Here is a 21,109-nt window from a genome sequence, read left to right on the forward strand (position 1 = left end):
TTTTTGTGATTGTAGCCTGTTATGGGGCAATGCATCCCCCTGGCCAAAACAGGGCACCAGAATCTTTGGCAGCATGCTGGCCAGTGTGGTCCGATGGGCTTTAAACTGAAGGACTCGAGGAGTGGGGTCCAAGGTGGCAATGATTGTGCCATTGGTTCCTCCTCAAGATGTACCTTGGCTACCCCTGAAGTTGAGGATCAAAGGACAAAACACGTCATGGGCGCTTATGGTTACGTGAATCCTCTTACACCCCTCCTGGGGAACGTGGTTGCTTGATTATTTTATATATGTAATAAGCGTCTATGTTAGTGACTGCATACAAATGGATGCAGCATGGGGAATAAATAAGAAGAACTGGAAATGTATGTGTTCACAGGGCCATTATCTCACTGCAGTTGCTGAGATGTGGTGAGATTGCATGCGACTGGAATATTGCCGTGGATGGTGGGTATGATGGGAATCTGCTTTATAGTAAGGACAGGTCAGAGAGGTGAAGTGGTAGAGTTGCTCTTTATGTGAGAGAGCAGCTGGAATGTATCAAGCTCAACCCAGCTTAGAGTTTATGGGTAAGAATTAAGGTACAGGCGAGTTTGGGTAGCACTGTTGTGGTTGTTCACCATAGGCTATGTGATCAGAGAGAAGACGTTGATGAGGCTTTCTGTGAATAACAAGGTTAGAAATAACCTTGTGGTCACAGGCTCTGGTTCTCCTAGAGGACTTCAACCACCATGGTATTTGCTGGAGGGACAGCACAGCCCAGCACACACAGTCCAGGAAGTTCCTGCAGTTTACTGAAGATAACTTTTTGATGCAAGTGGTGGAGGAGACAGTGAGGAAAGGTGTGTTGCTGGACCTTGTACTAACAAACAAGGAGGTACCAGTTGAAAACGTAATAGCTGGGGGCAGCCAACCCTAACAATTCTGTGATTCTGTGATCTGTCACCAGAGTATATGGGTGCAGCTTTTCTGCAGGAATACATCATCCCTTGATACAGCAGTGGCATGTATGGCCCGCACTCCGAGAGCTATGGGTACAGTCATATTCACTGTTCTTGTTACACATTATACCATGCCTATTGAAGCCCAACTGTATTATTTCCCAAATGCATATGTAATTCTGAGTTAAAAAGTGCTTCTGTTGTGTGACTGAAACATTTGAAAGCTGCTTGCACATTCTTGGGACATACTGGGGAACACTAGGGTTTCAAACACCAGCTTAACCAAAAGGATCTTTTTGATACTTTCTTCAATTATGGCACCACTGGGGCTCAGCCTATGTATGAATCAAGGCTGCTATTTCAGTCATTTAGAAATACTTCTTTCAGAAAGAATCAGCTAGCTCAAAAATTTCAGTAACATCTTTGTTTGTCTTTTAATAACCATAACTGAGCAGTCTAGTTTGGTGGGTTTACATTCTGTCTCTTTACAATATCACATTGCAGATAGTAATACAGTCAGTCTTTTAACTGGGTTAGAAGGGGGAAGGGGATAAGGCCAGGCTCCCCAGAGATGAGCCTGGGGTGACGTGCCAGAGTTGGTGCAATGGACAGCGCAGCTGAAGTGCGCCTACACCAATGCACGTGGATAACAAACAGGAGGAGCTGGAAAGCATTGTGCATCAGGAAAGCAATGATGTGTTTGCCATCACAGAAACATGGTGGGATGACTCTCATGACTGGAGTACTCCAATATATCTCTATAAGCTCTTCAGAAGGGACTGGCAAAGCAGCAGAGGGGGTGAGGTAGCACTGTACATTAGGGAGTGTTTTGATTGTATTGAAAATTATTATGATGAAGATGACATGGTTGAGTGCCTATGGGTGAAGATCAGGGAAAAGATCAGCAGGGCCAGTGGTGGTAGTCTGTTAAACCACCCAACCAGGATGAACAGACTGATGAGGCATTCTACAAGCACTGGCAGAAGTCTCACGGTCTCCAACCCTAATACTTGTGGGCAACTTCAACTTGCCAGGTGTCTGCTGGAAATACAACACAATGGAGAGAAAGCAGTCTAGGAGATTCCTGAAGTGTGTGGAAGACTACTTCCTTACACAACTGGTAAATGAGCCTACTAGAGGAGGTGCCCTGCTAGACCAGTTGACTGTGAACAGAGAAGGACTGGTGGGTGATGTGATGGTCAGTGGCTGTCCTAGGCATAGTGACCATGAAGTGTTAGTTTTCAATACTGAGTGAAATAAGGAGTGGCACCAGCAGAACTTTCACCTTACTCTTCCAGCAGGCAAACTTTGGCATGTCTAAGAGATTGAGTGACAAAGAGTCTCTTGGGACTTGGCCCTGAAGAGCAAAGGAGTCCGGGAAGGCTGGATGTGCTTTAGAAAGGAATTGTTAAATATTCAGAAGCAGGCTGTCCCCACATGTAGAAAGAGAAGTTGTCAGGAATAAGACTGACCTGGCTAAACAGAGAACTTCGGCTGGAATTCAGGGAAAAAAAGAAACTTACTGTCTCAGGAAGGAGGACCGGGTAACTTCAGAGGACTATCAGGATGCAGCGAGGCCATAGAGGGAGAAGATTAGAAGGGCCAAAGCCCAGTCAGAACTTGATTTGGCCTTCAGTTAAGGACAATGAAAAAACTTTCTATAAATACATTGGCAGCAAAAGGAGGGCCAAGAGGATTCTCCATCACTTGTTGAATGCAAAGGGTAGTGTAATGAGGATGAGGAAAAGGCTGATGTAATTAATGCCTTTTTTGTCTCAGTCTTTCATATCAAAATCAGTTGTCCTCAGGATATGCAGCCCCCAGAGCCTGAAGTTAGGGACAGGGAGCTGAGTGAAGCCCAAATAATCCAGAAGGAGTTGGTCAGTGACCTGCTATGCCAGTTAAGATGCAAGTCTATGGGACCTGATAGGATCCACCCCGTAGTAATGAGGGAACTGGCAGAAGAACTTGCCAAACCATTCTCAATCATCTACCAGCAGTCCTGGTTAACTGGAGAAGTTCCAGCTGACTGGAGGTGAGAATTGGTCTCTCCTGCTGTGCCTGCAGTGAGAGGACAGAAGGAAATTACTTTAAACTGAGATAGGGAAGATTCAGATTAGTAATTAGATAAAATTTTCACTGTCAGGTGGTCAGGCACTGGAATAGGTTGCCTGGGGTAGGTGGTGGAGTTGCCATCCCTGGAAGTGTTCAAGAGACATCTGGGTCTGGTGCTGGTGATGTGGTTTAGAGTTTTAGGGACTACAGTCATAGTTCTGGGTGGACAGTTGGACTCGATGATCTTGTAGGTCTCTTCCAACTTTGATGATTATGTGATTCTAAGGCAAAGACTGCTGTGGCTGAGGTGAAGGACATACAACCAGGCTTCTTAACAAATCAAATGATCTAAATCTAACTTAATCCAGTCCCCAGAGCCACTTGTAATTACTCTGTTCTGTGGCTGATTTATTTATAACTATAGAGTTGCAATGGGAACAAAACATTAGGCCAAATTCTGACCTCAGAATATAAATCTAGAGTAATTTTGCTCTGATTTTTCAATTTTGATGGCATTACTTTGAGTTCATTCTATTGTAATTGAGGTCAGAATCTGTTCTCTTTTATCTAATTTTTGAGCACAGAGGAGCAGGGTGTATGTTCAAAACATGGCTGCAGCCACCTCAATATGCTCGTTTGTACCTGGAGGCTGACCAGATTTTGAGCCTCTTCTGTATGCCAGGGACAGACAGACAGACTGACAGGCTCTCCAAGGCTCGGGAGTCTAGGTAGGTCACTACACAGTTAGCAGTTGCTTTCAGTGATACTAGGAGATGCTTTTTAACCCTTTAGGACATTGTGTCAGTTTATAAATTAGTTTTGCCAGAATGGGAGGGAAGTTGGAGAGCCATTACCAATTCTGCTGTGGCCAAATGATATATCTGTGATAGCAGCAATGTTTCACTGTTTATTGAAGAGTAAATGAATCAGATACAACTCCACAAAATTGGAGAAATTCTGCAACAACAACTGAAGCTATGCAATTTGTCTGAAATCTTGATTCATGTAAGGAGCAGGGAGAAACACTGAAAGTTTATTATGAATCCTAGGCTGTTCTATACCAGCTTTTTTTTTTAATGTGTTGTTTGCATGTTCTCAAATTGACTGTGTAATGCATCTAAAAAGCTGTCAGATGAAGTCTTCTCTCACAGCAGAAACAGCGCTCTGTGTCTTTTGCACTTACTGCCTGTAAATGTGAAGTGGGAACATGGCCTGAAGAGAAGTTAAAGGATTTGTCAGCTTGGTTTATTCAGATTTTTTTAGTCAGTTAATGCAGAAGTAGGAATGTCTTTATTACAGCAACATTCTTCAGTAACAATTATATGCCAGCCCTTGGAAGATTAAACTGATTATTCTCCATTTTGGAACATACCTGTTCTGGTTTAGAAAATACAGTGCTTTCAAGAATTCATCTCTCAGTTCAGCAAACCAGCTTGCAGTGAAAAGTGTCAGCTATTCCCTTTCCCCTTTTTCAAGACTTGACATTTTCTTGGGTATGTTGTTTAATTTCTGGTTTTGGTAGATTTTACAGAAATGTAAAGCAGGTTGCTGCTGTCATCATTCCTGAATTTAGCCGTGCTCTGATGGCTGGAATGTGAATGTGATCCCCCTGGTTAATAAGCAACTACTTGTGGTTTCTATTATGTTTTTGATAGATTATGTTTATTGTGCCCTTGGAAATAACAAAAATTGTTATAATCCAGGTGATTGGCTGATTGTGTGGAGTTGCGATTTAAACATTGCCAAGACATCTGTACATACTGTCATTTCTGTAATTTAACCGTGTCTCAGTTCATGTCTTGAGTATTCAAGCCTTCTCCTCTGTGACCTTCCATAATAGCTTTAGGATTTAAATGAATGCATTTGACAACAAAAAGCAAACATTTCTTAAGAAGATAAAGAAGCCGTGCTTTGATAGATGCAGCTGGTTTTCTGATCCCTGGTTTATACATCAGGAATAAGAAGGGCAGCACTGCATCTCTACAAGCTACTTTAAATTATTTCTGAAGGATTTGACTCTGCTGAGCCCACTAGAGGCCAAAAAAACTCAGTACATTTCCCAACATATCTGCACCTCAGCAATGGCAAATGTAGAAGCAGTTCAGGAATACTTCTGCAGGCTGATGTGCTTCCATACTCATGTGCTGATGGACACACCAATGTTCATATCCACAGTGGATATATCCTGGTACCTCCTTGTCCAGGGACTCCAAAATAAGGTGCATGTTTATGTTGATCAAAAGCAGACTGGTTACAGCCACGGTTGATAATTTATATAATCTGTAATCAAAAATGTGGTTTTGGTATGGAAATTCTCTGTATGTCCTCATATCATCCTCAGTGAAACTGGGCAATTTGTCCATTAATTCACCACTCTTATGAGTGATGAGCAATATTTAACAGGAGACTAAAACTTGAAAACTAGAAAGCTTGTAACAGTTTTAATTTAGTATCTCCACCTTCCTTCTGCCAAAAATAAATGTTTTTCTTGTTCAGAGCATGAACTGGGCTTTTAGAAAGTATGGAACTGGTTGGCTGTGATTGTTTTTTATTTTTTAAGAAGCAATAGCTGCATTTACATGGTTCAAATCCAATTAAAACATGACTTAGATAACAAAAAAATTAGGAGACTGTGCAACAAAGCAGAGTAGCAGTAAAGTTTCAAGCATGTCTGAGAGAGAATCATAGAAGGAGATGAGACTTTAAGATTTTTGGGGACAGCTTAACTCCATGCAAGATCAGTCTTTAATAGAGAGCAGTTCTGAAGAAATTATTGGTGCCCCATTATTGATGCCTGACAGTTTATTAGCAAATGGTGCTTTTGCAGCTGCTTTGGAGTCTCCAGCTACAAAGCAGTGTAACTTTAAAAATGTTTTGAAAGAGCCGTTCCTGTATCTCTTCAAGAGATTTTCTATTAAAGAAGCAATCAGATTGGTACATATAACTGGGAGGAAGTTGAAAGCAAAGGGGCCCTTCTGTCAGTTATTTCAAATTTGTTGTTAAATTTGATGCTGTGAAGTGCCGCTGTTGCGTAACATGAGCAGGAAGAGTCTCTGTTACTTCTAAGAAGAGCTCTGTATGTATCACTTTGGGTAACAGTTACTGCATGATGTAAATCCATTTATGCTAATGGATTGGTGTGCACTGCAGTGAAAATCACCTTTCTGAATGTTACAGTACTGGATGTATTCATTAAATTATACAGGGGGGAAAAGGAACTTGTTCCTGTCAGTCTTGATCCATTAAAGTTGTTTAAGTATTTGGGTATCTTTGGTGTTAGCTGTCAGATTTGGAAAGGAAGCCTAGGAAGTCGTAACCTAGTTTGCAGTTACAATCTCACACTTTGCCGTAAAGCTTTTGTCTTGGGTGACAGGATAGTTATGACAACCTTGCCTTCTCTATTCACAGGTGTTCCCTTTCCAAAGAACTTCCTCCAGATCTGCAAGAAGATACTCTGTCGGCTTTTTCGGGTGTTTGTTCATGTCTACATCCATCACTTCGACCGTATCATCCTTATGGGGGCTGAGGCGCACGTCAACACCTGTTACAAGCATTTTTATTATTTTGTGACAGAGCTCAACCTCATAGACCGCAAAGAGCTAGAGCCTTTGGTAAGTGTGGAGTCTGGGCAAAAGCTCTAGGAAATTTTCTTCCTCCCTTCACCAAGTCTTTCTCATCCTTGTTGCAGTGAGCTTCCTTTAGGAACAAGGTCTGTCATTCAACACAGACGATTTAAAGAGATGAATTCTGCCTCTCTGCATAGACCCATTCCTTCTGCTGCAGTATTTGTGAAATTCTCAATAGGCTCTATAGAAAGAGAAAAGTGCAATGTATTTTGTATGGAAAAATCGTGGCATTTGAAAATAGAAGTTCATTTGTCTTCTGCTTCCTCCTCTACTATATATTTAGTATATAATTTTATTCTGTCTGTTTTCATTGGTCAAAACCAGCATGGCAGTAACTCATAGCAGTCATTTAAATGCACGTAAAGGGAACAGTTATCTATATAAAGGTGAATTGTGAGGTTTTTTAAGTCTTTAAGTAGGTGTTTGTGAAGGTATTGAGTGTGTTAGATCCAGACCACACTCTGAATCTAAGTGAGATAGATGAGGTGAGATAGAGGTTCAGATAATTAGCAATTTAACAAAACCAGACACTTCTTTGTGGACTGAAATAGATTAAAATTAAATTCATTGTTTCCAGAAGCAAGGGCCCAGAAATGGAAATGTTTTTGCTATTCCTTGCAAATGCAAATAAAAAACAGTATAAGCAGAGAAGGAAAAGTAAGGGACAATTCAGAAAGCAGTTCAAATCCTCACTGTGGGTGTTTAGCCAACTTTAAAAGGGATCAGGGAGACATTTCTCCGTAAGTCAGAGTTTGGAATATATTGTATCATGAAGTCTATTAGGAAGTGTTGGAATTACTGGGGGTTTTTTTGTTGGTTTTTTTTTTTTTTCTTTACACAGAATCACAGCACAGTTGAGGTATTGGCTGGCACCTCTGGATCATGTAGTCCAAATCCCTGTGTCACCTAGAAAGGGTACCCAAGACCACATCATGTTTTAGTTGTTTCACATAAAGGCACATTGCAAGGCCATGTATAGTTGATAGAAACAATTCTGAAAGTGTGGCAAAGCGAGTTTGCCTGCGTTTCTGAAGGAATTGGAGTGTTGCAGGTGTGGTTCTTGTACATACTTACACTGATTGGAGGAGAGTCTGTAAAGTAAGACAAAATGTATCACCTTGTTTTCAGCAGTTTGCAAGGCCCATTGAAAGGCACTTCATTTGGCATGTATGGATCAGTTGAAATGTATTTATGGTTTTTTCTGCATGGGACAATTTAATATGCTATATAAATATGTCCTAAGGGATAGAAGGCAGCCCTGCAAAAGAGAATTTTTCTGCCAGGCCAGTCATGCTAGGTTAGCTTGTAGCTATTAAATGCTGAAGTTGAATCTTAAGCAAGATACAAATCAGAATATCTCAGAGACAGGAATAGAGGTGATCTTAAGTCAGTTACAAGAGCTTTAGAATACGGAAGGCACAAAAATGATTTCATGCTGCAGTTAGTGGGTGCCAGTACCCCTGCACAAAGCTGACCCATGAAGGTTTGAGGCCAGAGTGGTGCAGGAGGTTACTCAAGTCCAGCAGCAGAGCAAGATAGGAATGTGCTCCAATTAGTGTGTGCTTTCCTTTTGTATTCCTCCCTTCACAGAATTATTCTTGGGATCATTGTATGATTATTAACTTTGCTGGGATTCACCATCTCCCAAATAAATGTTTAAGCTGCTTCCCTCTTCCTTGATTTGGGTGGGTGTCAGCAGTGTGGAAAAAAAACATGCCTGTATTTTTCTCTTCAGCTGAGCAAGGAGAAGGGAAGGAGTTGCCAAACAAAGCAGGCATTATAAATAGTCTTGAATTTTAATGTGTAGTTGAGGACAACCTGTGGACTGCCAGGTTCACCATGACAGGAAATGAGCCTGCATTATCTCCCTTAATGAGAAAATGGGCCAAGAGATGATTAAATAAACAGACCGCCACATGCTTTAATAAATGGGAAGACAACTGATTTATCAACACAGCTTTAGGAAGGGAGAATAATTGGGGAAGTTGGCAGTAGATGAATCATAATATTAGTCTGCAGGACTTACGCTCTATGTTTAAAATAGGTTTTATCAGCCTTTTGCAACCCAGTGCAGCAGTTATAAAATCAAGTGAAGCAAATAATTCAAACGGGGTTTTCCCTCCCACCTGGGAGTAGCGTAACTTGTTCTTTCTGCAATCAAAGAGGTGGTTATAGTTTAAAATGCTACATGTCATTTTCCCATACCCATCAGTAGGTTAATTTGACAGATTCCTGAGTCTTTCATATATATGTTTTATATGGGGACAGAAAAGGAAACTGACATGGTCACTGACCCCACAGGGAATCCTAGGGAAAAAACACATGTGCAGCTGGTTAATTTAGGGAAAAGAAGTCTGAAAGCGTATTATTTCGTTTCTGCAGCCAACAGACAGAAAAGGCAGCACCATGAGAGTTCTCAGAAGACCTTTAAAGTGTGCCTCCATGGGGAGGCTATGGGGAAACATATTTAAGATGTGTTATTTGTTTTGTGCTGTCTCCCTGTGTGACCAGCTTTATTTCCCACTGTCAGTAGTTCACCTTAATTCACTTCTGAGCCTCTTCCCATGGCCAAAACACCATATGCATAGGGGTGCCTATTACCTCCATCCCACCCTCAGCCTTTATAGGTGACAGCTTGTCAAACTTTGAACACAGAATCTAAACATAATTTTTAGTGAGAATCTTTATGCAGCTGCCTCAGCACATGAATTTGTTGTCCAAATATTAGCACAGCTACAGCAAGTATAGCCCCTCTACTTCCTCCCTGTGATCCCTTTTCTCTGACAATATATTTTACAGTATGTAGGACTTAAGAAATATCCCATATAACTTCATAAACACATCATGAGCAAAACAATCTTGGTTCATGGAATTTACTTAATTTATTGCCAGTTAACAAAACTGATCTGTGTATTGAGGAGAAAAAAGACAATTAGACAAAACAGTTGGCAAAGAAACACCTTTCTTCCCCAGGCTCTAATTCAGTAAAAAACTTCTCCCTGCTTGCAGGTCTCCACTCACCTTGAGTTTCCTACATTATGTTCAGATACTCCTAATCCCTTCGGTGAAGTGAGGGGCAATGCAGGAGGCTGGGGAGGTGTCTGTTGCTTCTTGCTTCTTACGTGTCTTCCTCCACCCCAGCATGGGTTTACTGTGGGACACAGTCTCTCCACAGTGTCCCTGCTCGGTGTGCACCCCTTGATCCACAGTCCCTTCAGGGCTGTGCTTGCTCTGGCACAAGGCCCTTCCTTCCAAGAGTATGTCTCCAACCGCATCCCAACAGTGCCACCGTTTGTTCTGTCCTCTTAACAGCTGCTGCTTTCCTAAATACCTGTGAGCAGAGGCATCATGTGCTTCTCTAGTAGAAATTTTGGCACACGGTGGGCTTATTGCTGTGGTCCTAGGGGCAGATGGAAGTAGCTGGCTGGCACGGGACAGTACATGACCTCCTGCCAAAATAATCCACCCCACTAGCCCCCTGCCACCAAAACCCTTCCAGTAAGGCCCAGTACAAAGCATCCTCTTCTAAGTAAGTTTTATGTGATCTGTTGGTTAAAGACTTATCTGTTTCCAATTTTGTTGCCTATCTCTGGCTAATAGGTCTCTTCATCATTCTTCTTATGTGAAATATAAAAATATTTAGCATTTGACAGAAGTCTTGTGAGCCTGAATTTAACAGTGTTTGCAAAGTACTCTGGTGCCACAAAATAAGAGTTGTACCAATAGAAGAGCTTGCTCCTAGTTCTACCCCCTGCCTTCAGCAGCAAACTGGATCCTTGCCACATACAAAAGAAATGGGAAGACCAAAGCTTTTGGTGTTCCTTAACTTGGTGTTTGCTGTTGCTCTAGGAGTTAACACTGGTGGAAATGGGAAGTGAGCAAGCTTTGAGGAACCTGGTCTGCTGGGGGCTGATCTGTCACAGGAGGGGAAGCGCATCTTTGGCTTGCCAAGCTGGTGAGGAGGCCTTTAAACTAAAGGTGCCAGTGGGAGGGGAACCTCAGTCCATTCCACTCCTACCAATTTGATATCAGTGCAAATCAGTTAGTTTCCCAACAGATTCCTAAATAACTGGGAACTGTTGATGGTAGCGAAATTTTCTTCTGAGGTCAGGGAAAATAGACAGCACAATATAATCACCTGCTTCGCTTATTCTTCTCAAGTTGTTGGTTTGTTTTTTTTATAAATCACATCCTGTGTAAACATTGAGCTTTTTCTCAAAGTAATTTTTATAAACATAAAACCAGAAAGTAATAATTACACTTGAATGACAAAAAGCAGAGAAGGATATTGCTTACGTACACTGTTCTGCTTACTGTTGAAATGTTGATTTCATTTAGATGCAGAGACTATCAGCCACGGTAGCAACTGGCTAGATTTGGGGCTGGAAGTGGTAACCATCACTGGAGCTGAATTTATAAAAATGGTGAAGCTGGTAATTGCCTCCATGAGCATGCATTTCATCTGCAGAATGAACAAGGACATTAGGATTTTCTTGCCTCATTATTCTCAGTGTAAAGATTTCCATTGGTTATATAGCATGACTGGTTTCTGAAAACATTTTCACCTAATATTTGGAGCTGCTTAAAAGTAATTCTAACGTGGAAGTCAAGATACCAGATTGAGAAGTCTCTGTTTCACATGACTTCCTCCAAGTCGCATCTGTTTCAGGATGGGCTAACTAATGGTACTGTAGTCATAGAGTGCTCAGGTGAACACTTTAGAATTTCTCTTTTATGCTTTTTGTTTTTCCAGGGTTACAGCCCTGATAAATATCAGTCCCCCAACTCTGTAACTCTGTAACTCTGCCTCTGTGCATGAGGCCAAAGTAGCTACTGCTACACATCTAATTTATGTCTTTTCACCAAATAATTAGCAGCTTTGCCACGTTTTTGTCTATACCACAAAAAAATGTTTGCTCACCAGGAAATTCATTGCCAGAAATGCCATAGATGTAATAGAAATACTATAAACATAACACTTCAGGCACTAGCTCCATTCAGTACTCACAGTGGAAAACTCAGCTGTAGCAGGTTTAGCAAAGCATGGCAAAATACTGGTATTTTGACACTGGCGCACTCAGATGAAGCACAGCTGAGTGAAACAGGATGATTAAATGAGACTTTTTATGCAGACAAAATTTTCAAGCATATATTTTAAAATAAAATTATACCTTTTTTAATTCACTGGAGTTTTTCCCAAAATATTGCTTTGTCTGCTTAGTTGTTTTTTTATGTTTATGGTGAAAACTAGAATTTTCACTTTTCCAGTCCATATTCTTCATATGCCCACTTAAAATCTTCATGAAATCAGTGAAGGTATCCACAAATCAGTAGTCTGAAATACAAATTATTTGCCCGTCATCAGAGGACAGTTTGAGCTCAAGAGTAAAGGAGAACTAATTTCATTGTAGTTACTGTGTTCTTGTTATCACTATCCTTTATAGCTACCCAGTTTTACTTTTATACTGCTGCTCATCGCCATCAAAGTACAGCTGTTCAGATGCTCTCAACTGTACTGTGTTACAGCACTTAGAAGAAGCAGGACAACAGTAATATTAGCACATTGTTTTAAAGATACTTCCAGCTCTTTATCCTTCCAGACTTCCCAGTGTGTTGTGTGTGCTGCCTGGATGGCTTAAGCTTTGGGCAGGGAACCTGTAACATTTAGTCTTGTTCAGACTTGTTCAGTCACTGCTGCCAACTAGAAAACAATATTTTTTTCTTTCAGAAGCACAAAAAACCAACCAACCAACCAACAAACCCCAACAACCTAGCACTTCCTGCCCCCAGTCCAGTTTTGGTCATAATATCAAGCAGGATTTTCTTTACATTGTACAAGCAGTGAGAATTTCTCAAGAAACGGATCTGATCACTAACTGAAGAAGAAACCAGTTTAGGTAAATGCCACCTTTTCCATGTCCTGCAGGAAATTAGAAGGAAATTGAGAACTCTAGGACTTAATATTGCTGAAAAATAGAACTCTCAACTCTGATGCTTGAAGAAAGCAGAGCCTTAAGGTGCACTGTTGTGCTGGATTTTGTGAGTATATAATTTCTGGCACACATATTTTTAGTGACTATTTTTATGGCATCAGCTGCTTTGCTTGCACTGAACTCAAGACAGAAGGACTTTCCTAGTGAGATTTTGGTTAACTGTTCAAAATATGCCTATGATTTCCTATCTTTAGCACTTAACAGCTCACTTCATTAGTTTAGCTGTCACAAGGCAATTGTGAAGACAGTATTAAGAAGAAATTTCAGAAAAGCTACTTTACTTAACTAGGAGTATGTGTTTTTTTAATTTGAACAGTACTTGTCAAGTGACTCTATTAGTTTTATTGAGTGCTGCGTTGGACTGTTACTATTCTCTCTAAACCCACAAGAACCAGAAAACTGAGAAACAGCAAGTCCACTTTGTCAAAGGAAAAAACTTCTCATATCTCATGAACTTAGAAGTTCTGCAAAACAAAAAAGAAAGGAGGAAGGATGCATTTATTGTCCCATTTAATTAGATCTGTTGGTGTATAAAAACATTTATGCAAAATACCTACTATACGCAACAAAATTGTAGCTCATAGTAGTGAACTAACATGTCTCCTGATAAATGTTCTGCAAAATTTTATGCTAAAGATAGTTTTAGTGTTTGGTTATTTGTTCTGCATTACTTCAGTGTGAAAAGCACCATGTTTCAAGTCCATTTAATAGGGTAAGATACACTAAACCCAACTTTTATTTTATAGTTACAGAAGATAAAAACGTGCAGAAGATGAAAATACCTCCATGGAATACAACGATTTTAAGCAAGTCAGTCATCCAAATGCATGTTCTTTGTAACTAGCTGAGTCTAACCCTACTCACAGGTGTATTTGGCTGGGTAATTTTCTGATCCTGTTCCTGCTTGCAGTCAGTTGATAAAATACCTTGGTCATTAGTGATAAGGGGTTACATTTACAGACAGGAGTTTTATCTGTGTCCTGCAAACATCGCCAAACAAATTCAGGAGGAAACATACAGAATTACTGTCAGGCTGTCCTTAGCTTCAAAATAACTACCCTGAAGCCAAATAGATTGTCTGAGAGATTAATTTAATGCTGTGCATCGTGATAATTGAGACTCATTCAAGTGGAAGACATCCTGAAACCTAACAAAGGAAATACCTGAATGATCAATATACCCACTGGACAGCAATTACTAGTCTGTTGGGGTTTTTTTCAGTCAGGATACAGAGAGAGGGGCAACTGAAGAAGTAGAGGAATTTTTTTTACTAACTTTGGAGAGTACAGTTTCTAAATGAATATTCAGGGCATGGTTCTAACTAAAAGTTCCATTAAAAAAAAAAAAGGAGTTTTGTAGATGACTTTACTGCTACAATTCTGTTGTCAGCCTTCCTATCCTGATCAATTAGCTGTCTGAATACAGATTAGTTGTGCCGCACAGGATCACAGACTTCATGATTGGTGCTATTCCATTGTAAACAGCCTCTTTTGTCATCAGGATACAGAGAGCTTTGTCCACATGTTAATTATTTGTAAACTATTGAAAGGTTTGTGAAGAAAGCAGCAAGATAAAGCTGCAGATGTCATAGCTTTTTAGCTATGTCATTTGTCATTTTTTATAGATGTCATTTGTGCTCTGAAGAACAGATCTTTCTCTTCTTCATCTGGTTATTCTGCAGTTGTGATTTGAACTATGGAATGACTGTGAACTGGCTGCACTGGTGCATCACTGGGCCTCTCTGTGTATATATAGCATTCCCTGTGGCTGTGGCTTGCTTTTCTGTCCATGAGAGTAGGGAGGAGAAAGGTGTGATGCCTGTGTCTGTGATGCCTGTGTCTGCTCAGCAGAACCTTCTAGTCGTGAACCTCAGATCAGAAGAGCTGTTTGTGTATCACCTTTCTGCCCAACACTGTGTATTACTTCACAGGATGGTTGAATAGTGTGCCAGTTTGGCCAAATTTAGAAATACATCCTCTGAGAGAAGGCAGGTCACAACCACCCCTCCCCTACCACATTTGGGAAAAAAGAAACTTTTTCCTCAAAGGAAAGTGAAAGAGATAAAAGCTATTTATTTAACAAACACACAGGAAAAGGATAATGATGCTAAATAAGAAAACCTCTTGCTGTGGAGGAAAAACCTGGGAAAGTATCAGGGTTCTCCCTTTGGTCTTCTCGGAGCTGGGACCTGGCCCAGGGCCAGGCCCTTTGTCGGTGGAAAGTCCTCCCGATGTGCTCTGATATTGAAGCAGTCCAGCAGAAAAAGGGAAAAAATCTGAAATTCCAGAAAAAACAGAAGTTCAACTCTCAGTCTCTCTCTGGAGAAAAAGAAGCTGAAAAACTGGCTGAAAGCTGGCTGGAAAGCAGCAAGCCAGGTGCTTCCCTCTGCTCTCGCTCTCTTGCCACAGCTGAAAAAAAAGTCTCTATCTCTGTGTGACCTTGAACAAGCTGCAAACTGCTTTGAAGAAGTTTTGCTCAGGTCTTCCTCCCCCCTCTCAGGCTCAGTTTAAGGGCACAGAAAGGCACAAAATTAATTCCTGGGCATAGGACAGTGATATGGGATACACATCACAAAGTCACCCCAAGACAAATAGATTCTAAGTTCTTTACCTGTAGGAATGTGGTTAATGTTGGGCGATGGGGTTTTTTTTGGTTGCAGTATTTGGAGACATGAGTGGCTCCCTGTGGAAGGTTGTTTTCTGTAAGTCAGTAAGTGGATTTGGCATGGTGCCTGCTGCTGGCATGTCCTTGCTCTTGGCCACTTGGCCAGATCTTCCACACTGATGGGTGCCTCCAGGCAAGGTATCCCTGCCTGTCAGCAGGGATATACTCTTCTCTATCCACTTTTCTGCTGACACACTTGTATATACATTTTAAAAACCTCACTATGTTTAAAACAGTTGTAAAAGGGTTAAAACAAGATGTTTCCACGTCATCCTTAGGCTTGCAAACTTGAAGAAGGAGCTGAGAGGGAATGTCAAGCCATGCTTTGCTTCAATTTGGAGAACTGGAAGTGAGGATGGGACCCAGTCACTGAAGGAGGATATGAGTCTTTAAAACAACACTGGTTTTAGTGAAGCTCATAATGGCATTTATTATTTTTTCTGGTATTATTATGGAATACTATTATTTATACTGTTTATTCACTTTCTCATCAGCTTTTGCACAGGACAGGCCTCTGGCTTTTATATACTGGTACAAAGGTGATGTTTGTTTGAAGGGTTTTTGCCTTGTGTTTTGCCAGCTCCATATTTTACTCGCATAAGCACAGAAACACAATTTTCTTAGAAGAATATAATTGTTTATGAGGAACCCATTCTTCTTGTAACCCATTCAGATGCAATCAACACCTTACCATAGGTAAATGTGCTATGTTAAAAAGAGATTTCCTCAACTACTCCTGGCTATGTTGCATTTTTTTCCATTCTTCTCCTGCTGCATTTAAAGGTGAACTGAGGAATAAAAATTAAAATAGTCAGGTGTAGATTTATGTGCTGCATGTATCTGAAATTCATGTTGGAGCATTATGGAGGGGTGAGGACCAGACATTCTTCAGATATAAATATTTATTACCTTTTTAAATGTTTCTTTTTTCTCTTCATCTGTGAAATCAAGTTGGTACTTCCTGAAAAGTATTCAGGAATGTGTCCTTCCCTGAAATCACAAATACTAACAAAACAGATAGATTCCTGATGCTTACAGAGTGGCTTATCAGCATTAACTCCAGCTGGTAAGTAAATACTTCAAGGACTTGACAAAGAATAGCAAATATTTCCCTTTATGTTCCTTAGAAGTGAGTCCTGTGTTAAATTTTCCTCAGTTACTGGTTTTGGGCATATTCAACACATAGATTGGGTCCAGGCTTCTGGTTTGGATTTTGGATTTCAAAAACAGTGTTTATTTCTGCCTTCATTTTTTTTTGAGTTAACTGTGTAATCCAGAATTGAGAGCAGGAACAAGTCTGAATGTAGCAATACAGAATAATGCTCTGGAGTGTCTTGTGACTAATTTTCAAGAGGAAGTACATCTGCTATCAAAAGCTGTGGTATGGAGAGTTTCTGTTAACGAGCACAGAAAGACTTTGAAAGTTTTAAATACGTTTTCAAGTGCTCATGTGTGCCTATTTGTGTCTCTGTGTTTGATTTTCTGATTTCCCTTGTCTGTCTGGCCTTTATATTTCATTCAATACCCAGCTGGAGCTGGGTATCACAGTATCTTAAGCCAAAGAGTCAGTGTTTCCAGTCTTTCTGCCTTCTTGGAAGAGTCAGTTGACACCTAGTTGTCATTTGCTGTGTTCAGGAAATACCCTTATGTGATTTTAATTGATAATTGTTAGTCAAGAACATACCTCTACACCTTTTCCAATTTAAAATGAGCAGTGAAGTTTCAGAGAAGCACAAACCCAAGAAGACTCAGGAAACACTGAAGAAGATTCAGCTTTTTTTTAAAGACAGTGCTCCAGCAGCAGAGTAACTAAGGATCAGATCTTTTGTGAGGTTTGAGGCGGACTCTTCTGCAGACTTCGATGGAGGGGGGACTGTGTGCTGAGTTCTCTGGTGCCCATCAGAATCAGAGAGAGATATTCCAGCAGGCTCTGTGAAGAGTGGGTGGTTAATTTTTAAAGGTAAGTATGTCAGAGGGGACATTCTGGCAAGGAGGAGCAGCTTGCTCTGCAGCACACAGTATGCCTTGTGCTGCCACCCAGCCAAGACTGGACACTGCAGATATGACCCTTCTTCCTTCTCACCAGCATTTTGAGTGACGCTCACTTTTCCTTTGCCAGCATCATAATTATATCAGTCTCTTTGAGAAACCATTTCCTGGTTGTTTTTCTTCTCTATTGTAAATTCCTCTAAGAAAATAACAAGTAGAAGTGGGTCAGTCCCACAAAGCCGGTACCAATTCACTATCACAGGAATCATGGGCTTTTTCTTTTTTTGAAGCACATCTAATTCACTGTCATTGGGTGAAATCAGTAAAAGCTCAAGCACATATGTACAGGAATGCAATGTGACTGTACTTATGTGTCCTTCATTTACCAGTAAAAATACAGATCAATACAGAGAATGTTTCTGTGCATCAGAGATGTCGATGTTTTTTAAGGTAAATGTTTTTCTGACTTACAACTTTGGTGAGATTTCCAAAACTATACCCAAGCAGCTGTTGGGACAGAAGGCCTTGCAGGGAGAAAGTTACAGAGCCATTTGCAGCAATGTTCTCCTGATAGGGTGGGGAAATAGGATGTAGGGAGAAGACTGTGGATGTAACTGTATAACAAAAAAAAACACCATTAGAAATTAAGGGAGAGAGAGGCTTGGGGAGAACCTGTATTACTATAAAAATAAATTCTGCCTTTACAGAGAAGTTAGAAATGGCTTGACAGGTATATGCTTCATGGCTGTCATGGCAAACTGGTTTAAAGCCCTCTAGTTTACATTTTATGCATAATCATCTAAGTTCCTACTCTGTCCTTTTCATGGACACATTTATCCATATCTAGACTCCTGATGCTATTGCAGTTTGCCTCCCACTGTGCCTGAAGGAGGGTGGCCCAGTTTAAAATGGCTCTGATATGGTCCACATTACTCCCCGGACTGCTTTTATAACAGCGTAAGATGATACAGTCTGACTGAAAATCACTGTTCAGCAGCAGTTGCAGAAGGAAGTTGTAGTGTTTTACCTCACAGATACATCAGCCTTGATTACAGGGAGTACATTAGGAACATGCAGACACCGAGTATGTGTAAAGTTAAGGGCCAGCAAAGATAAAAACTGCCTTAAAATGCATTAACACATACTTAATCTTCAGTAGGAAGCTGTCTAACACTGTGTTGAATTATATTTAGTTCTGCATTGGGTGTTTGTTGCTCTAATGAAATAAAGCTAATCACAGCTATTTAAGAAAAAAACAAAACAACCCAAAAACCCCCCTAATTTAAGGAGAGAAGGAGACAGATTTTTCAATGAACCTTTGTCACCTTTAATAAATTAGAGGAGAAGCCACTATTAGTTCAGCTTACTGTATAGATCACTGTGGACATCACATATTACTGTATAAATTCCGGTACTAATTACCATTGTCTTTGTAACAAATGACAACATTCCCTTCTGTTACATGCATGGCAACAAAATAACAAGTAATGCAAGATGAATATACAAGAAAGAAAAACTAGTTAAAGGTCTGGAAAGGGAGGAAAAAGTCACATGATTATATGTAGGATTTTAGGTGGAAAAGTAATCTGTGAAACACAGAGCAAGATACAGTTTCAAAATTGTCATGAAGCTGTTTGCATTAGATCTTAATGACCTTATAAATTAAAACAAATTATTCAAGCAAGCTAAGAGATTTTTCAGAGACTTCTGATAACTTGTTAAAACTCAATTGATTTTCCAAGGTAAATGCTGTGTGGTCTGGTGTATGTGGGTGGCTGTTGATCAGATACTGCCATTCCAGAAAATCTGCTGACAAATATGAAGTTTTATAGAATGGGGCAGCCAGCGGAGAGTTTCTCTCAGAGTGCTTGTAAATCAGATCAAATAGAATCCTATGTGGATCCCAAACCCCAGCTCCTAATGGAGTCTGTGAATGGTCCAAAATCCAGTCCTAGAGACGAATGCCACAGCTCTGGTCAAGTCCTTAAGGTTTGTGTTCCTGTGCCCTTTGTGCCTGTGGGTAGGCAGAAATAACTAGGCAGAGAAGGTATATCTAGGACTCCTGTTGGCTGCAGGTTCAATGAAAATGATTTTAATCCTTTTTCTTACATTAAAGGTTTCTGGCATTTACAGTTGATTTATTTCTTTAGGCAGGAAGATGTAGCACCATTTACCTGACATGGCTAGGGATTTATTAGGTTATTAAAGCTGTCAAAAGTGACAAAATGCTGTATTTTCCTTGCCAGTTATGTTCATTGTCCTTGAAAGTGACAGAGAGGGGCAGAAACACGGTGCCATATAAAACCACATGGATTTGCAGAGTTGCAGAAATATTAACAGTGAAGTGACCTGTGCACCCTTTATCACAAATGCCATTTGCTTTTTTATTTCCCCTTCTTGTTTTACAGAAAGAGATGACAACCAGGATGTGTCATTAAAAACTACCCACTGAAGAAAAGCAAAGTCCCATTTCCTTCCTACTGCAGAGTTCAAGAACGTGACAGCCCTCATGGACTGAGCCTACCTCCCTGAAAGCAGGAAAGTTGGGAACCACAGTTACTGTCACAAATGCTTCTCTCCAAGTGTCAATGTTGTTAACCCTAAATATGCTGCTACGAACTTCATCTGAGCAACATGGATTATTAAGAAAAAGAAGAATCATATTAGTTCTAGCTCCTTTATTAGGGATAAGAACCTCTTCAGCCACAAACAATGGCAGACAGTGCTCCTGCTGCTAAAGCTTTACTGAAATTCAGGTCTCTGGGCTGACCTCCAGACTAGTTGTTTTGAAATGAAATCTGCAATCTTGCTTTCTTTTTCTTTTGTTTCTTGGTATGTGCTTTCATTCCTAACTGAAACAGACTATTAAGAGGTTCTGGAATCAAAGACTTAGCCTTTAATGCCCCCTACCCTGCTCCAGGCCACCCAAGGCTTGGCCACCATTCCCAAATGCCAGCAAGCCTTGTATTTCCGGGAAGACAGCCATGTCCTTCAGCTGAACAGGCAGTTTATTCTTCATTGTGACTCGTAATTTAATGACAGTGGGAGGGTTTCTGATCTCAACTACATGGACAGGGATCCAGATATAGCTCTGCAGTGCTGAGGTACTTTCCTTGAATTCATACTGTGACTGACAGCAAATGTTCTCAGCATCTCTATATTACATAAAAAAACCAGCTACAGTCATAATTTTCCTGAAGTACCCTACGAAGTACACCAATCTGTCATGTAATTTTATATCCTTCTATCCCCTTAGGAAAAGGATCCTCTCAATCACCCCAAAGTTTCATCCTTTCAGAGAAGAAGAAATTTAATTTGAGTAACTTGCAGGAAGATACGCTAAAGATGAGTAGTAAAAAAGGTTAGAGCAGGATGGACTAATTGAAGGTCTCTGTTGCAGCCAAACAGTGCCCAGCAATGTGACTTGCTTTATACACTGGGCTAACAAAATATTAATTTCCAGAACTTAATCCAACTTAATTAACACATGTATGGACAGCCTGGAAGGATCCATTGCAGTAAATAGTCTTCTATGCCAAATACACCCTGAGGCTTTCTTCTGGGGGGGGGGGGGGAAAGTAACAAAATGAAGTGATACTTAACAGAGGTATCACAAGAGAAATACTTCTGAATAATTGGGAATCAAGTGGAACGCATCTATATATTCTGTGCCTTGTAATGAATTTTGCACATTTGTGTTATTGCAAAAAGTTACTTTTCCCTGAGTAAGTGCTGAACTCTGTTGCTGCCTTCTCCTCGATTAAGTTAGGTATGTTTACATCTTCTGAGACAGCAATAGAAGAAAATCTCAAGGAGTATCCAGTGATTGGAACATTTGAAATAG

The 21,109-nt window shown here is 40.4% G+C and overlaps 1 protein-coding gene across 2 annotated transcripts in view; it reads left to right on the forward strand.

The window, feature by feature from the left end:
• Positions 1-20,836, forward strand: part of MOB3B (MOB kinase activator 3B) — a 92,004-nt gene extending 71,168 nt beyond the window's left edge. Inside the window, exons 3-4 of one of the 2 annotated variants that reach the window (XM_069002125.1) lie at positions 6,402-6,604; positions 19,674-20,836. In XM_069002125.1, coding sequence (XP_068858226.1) covers positions 6,402-6,604; positions 19,674-19,703 — 233 coding nt within the window. In that variant the 3' untranslated portion in view covers positions 19,704-20,836. Of the gene's footprint in view, positions 1-6,401; positions 6,605-13,358; positions 13,461-19,673 lie in introns of those variants that run through there. The other variant, XM_069002126.1, reaches the window with a different exon arrangement.
• The last annotated feature ends 273 nt before the right edge of the window (positions 20,837-21,109 follow it).

The sequence above is a fragment of the Aphelocoma coerulescens genome (assembly GCF_041296385.1).
Source record: "Aphelocoma coerulescens isolate FSJ_1873_10779 chromosome Z unlocalized genomic scaffold, UR_Acoe_1.0 ChrZ, whole genome shotgun sequence".
In the NCBI taxonomy this organism is placed as follows: domain Eukaryota; kingdom Metazoa; phylum Chordata; class Aves; order Passeriformes; family Corvidae; genus Aphelocoma; species Aphelocoma coerulescens.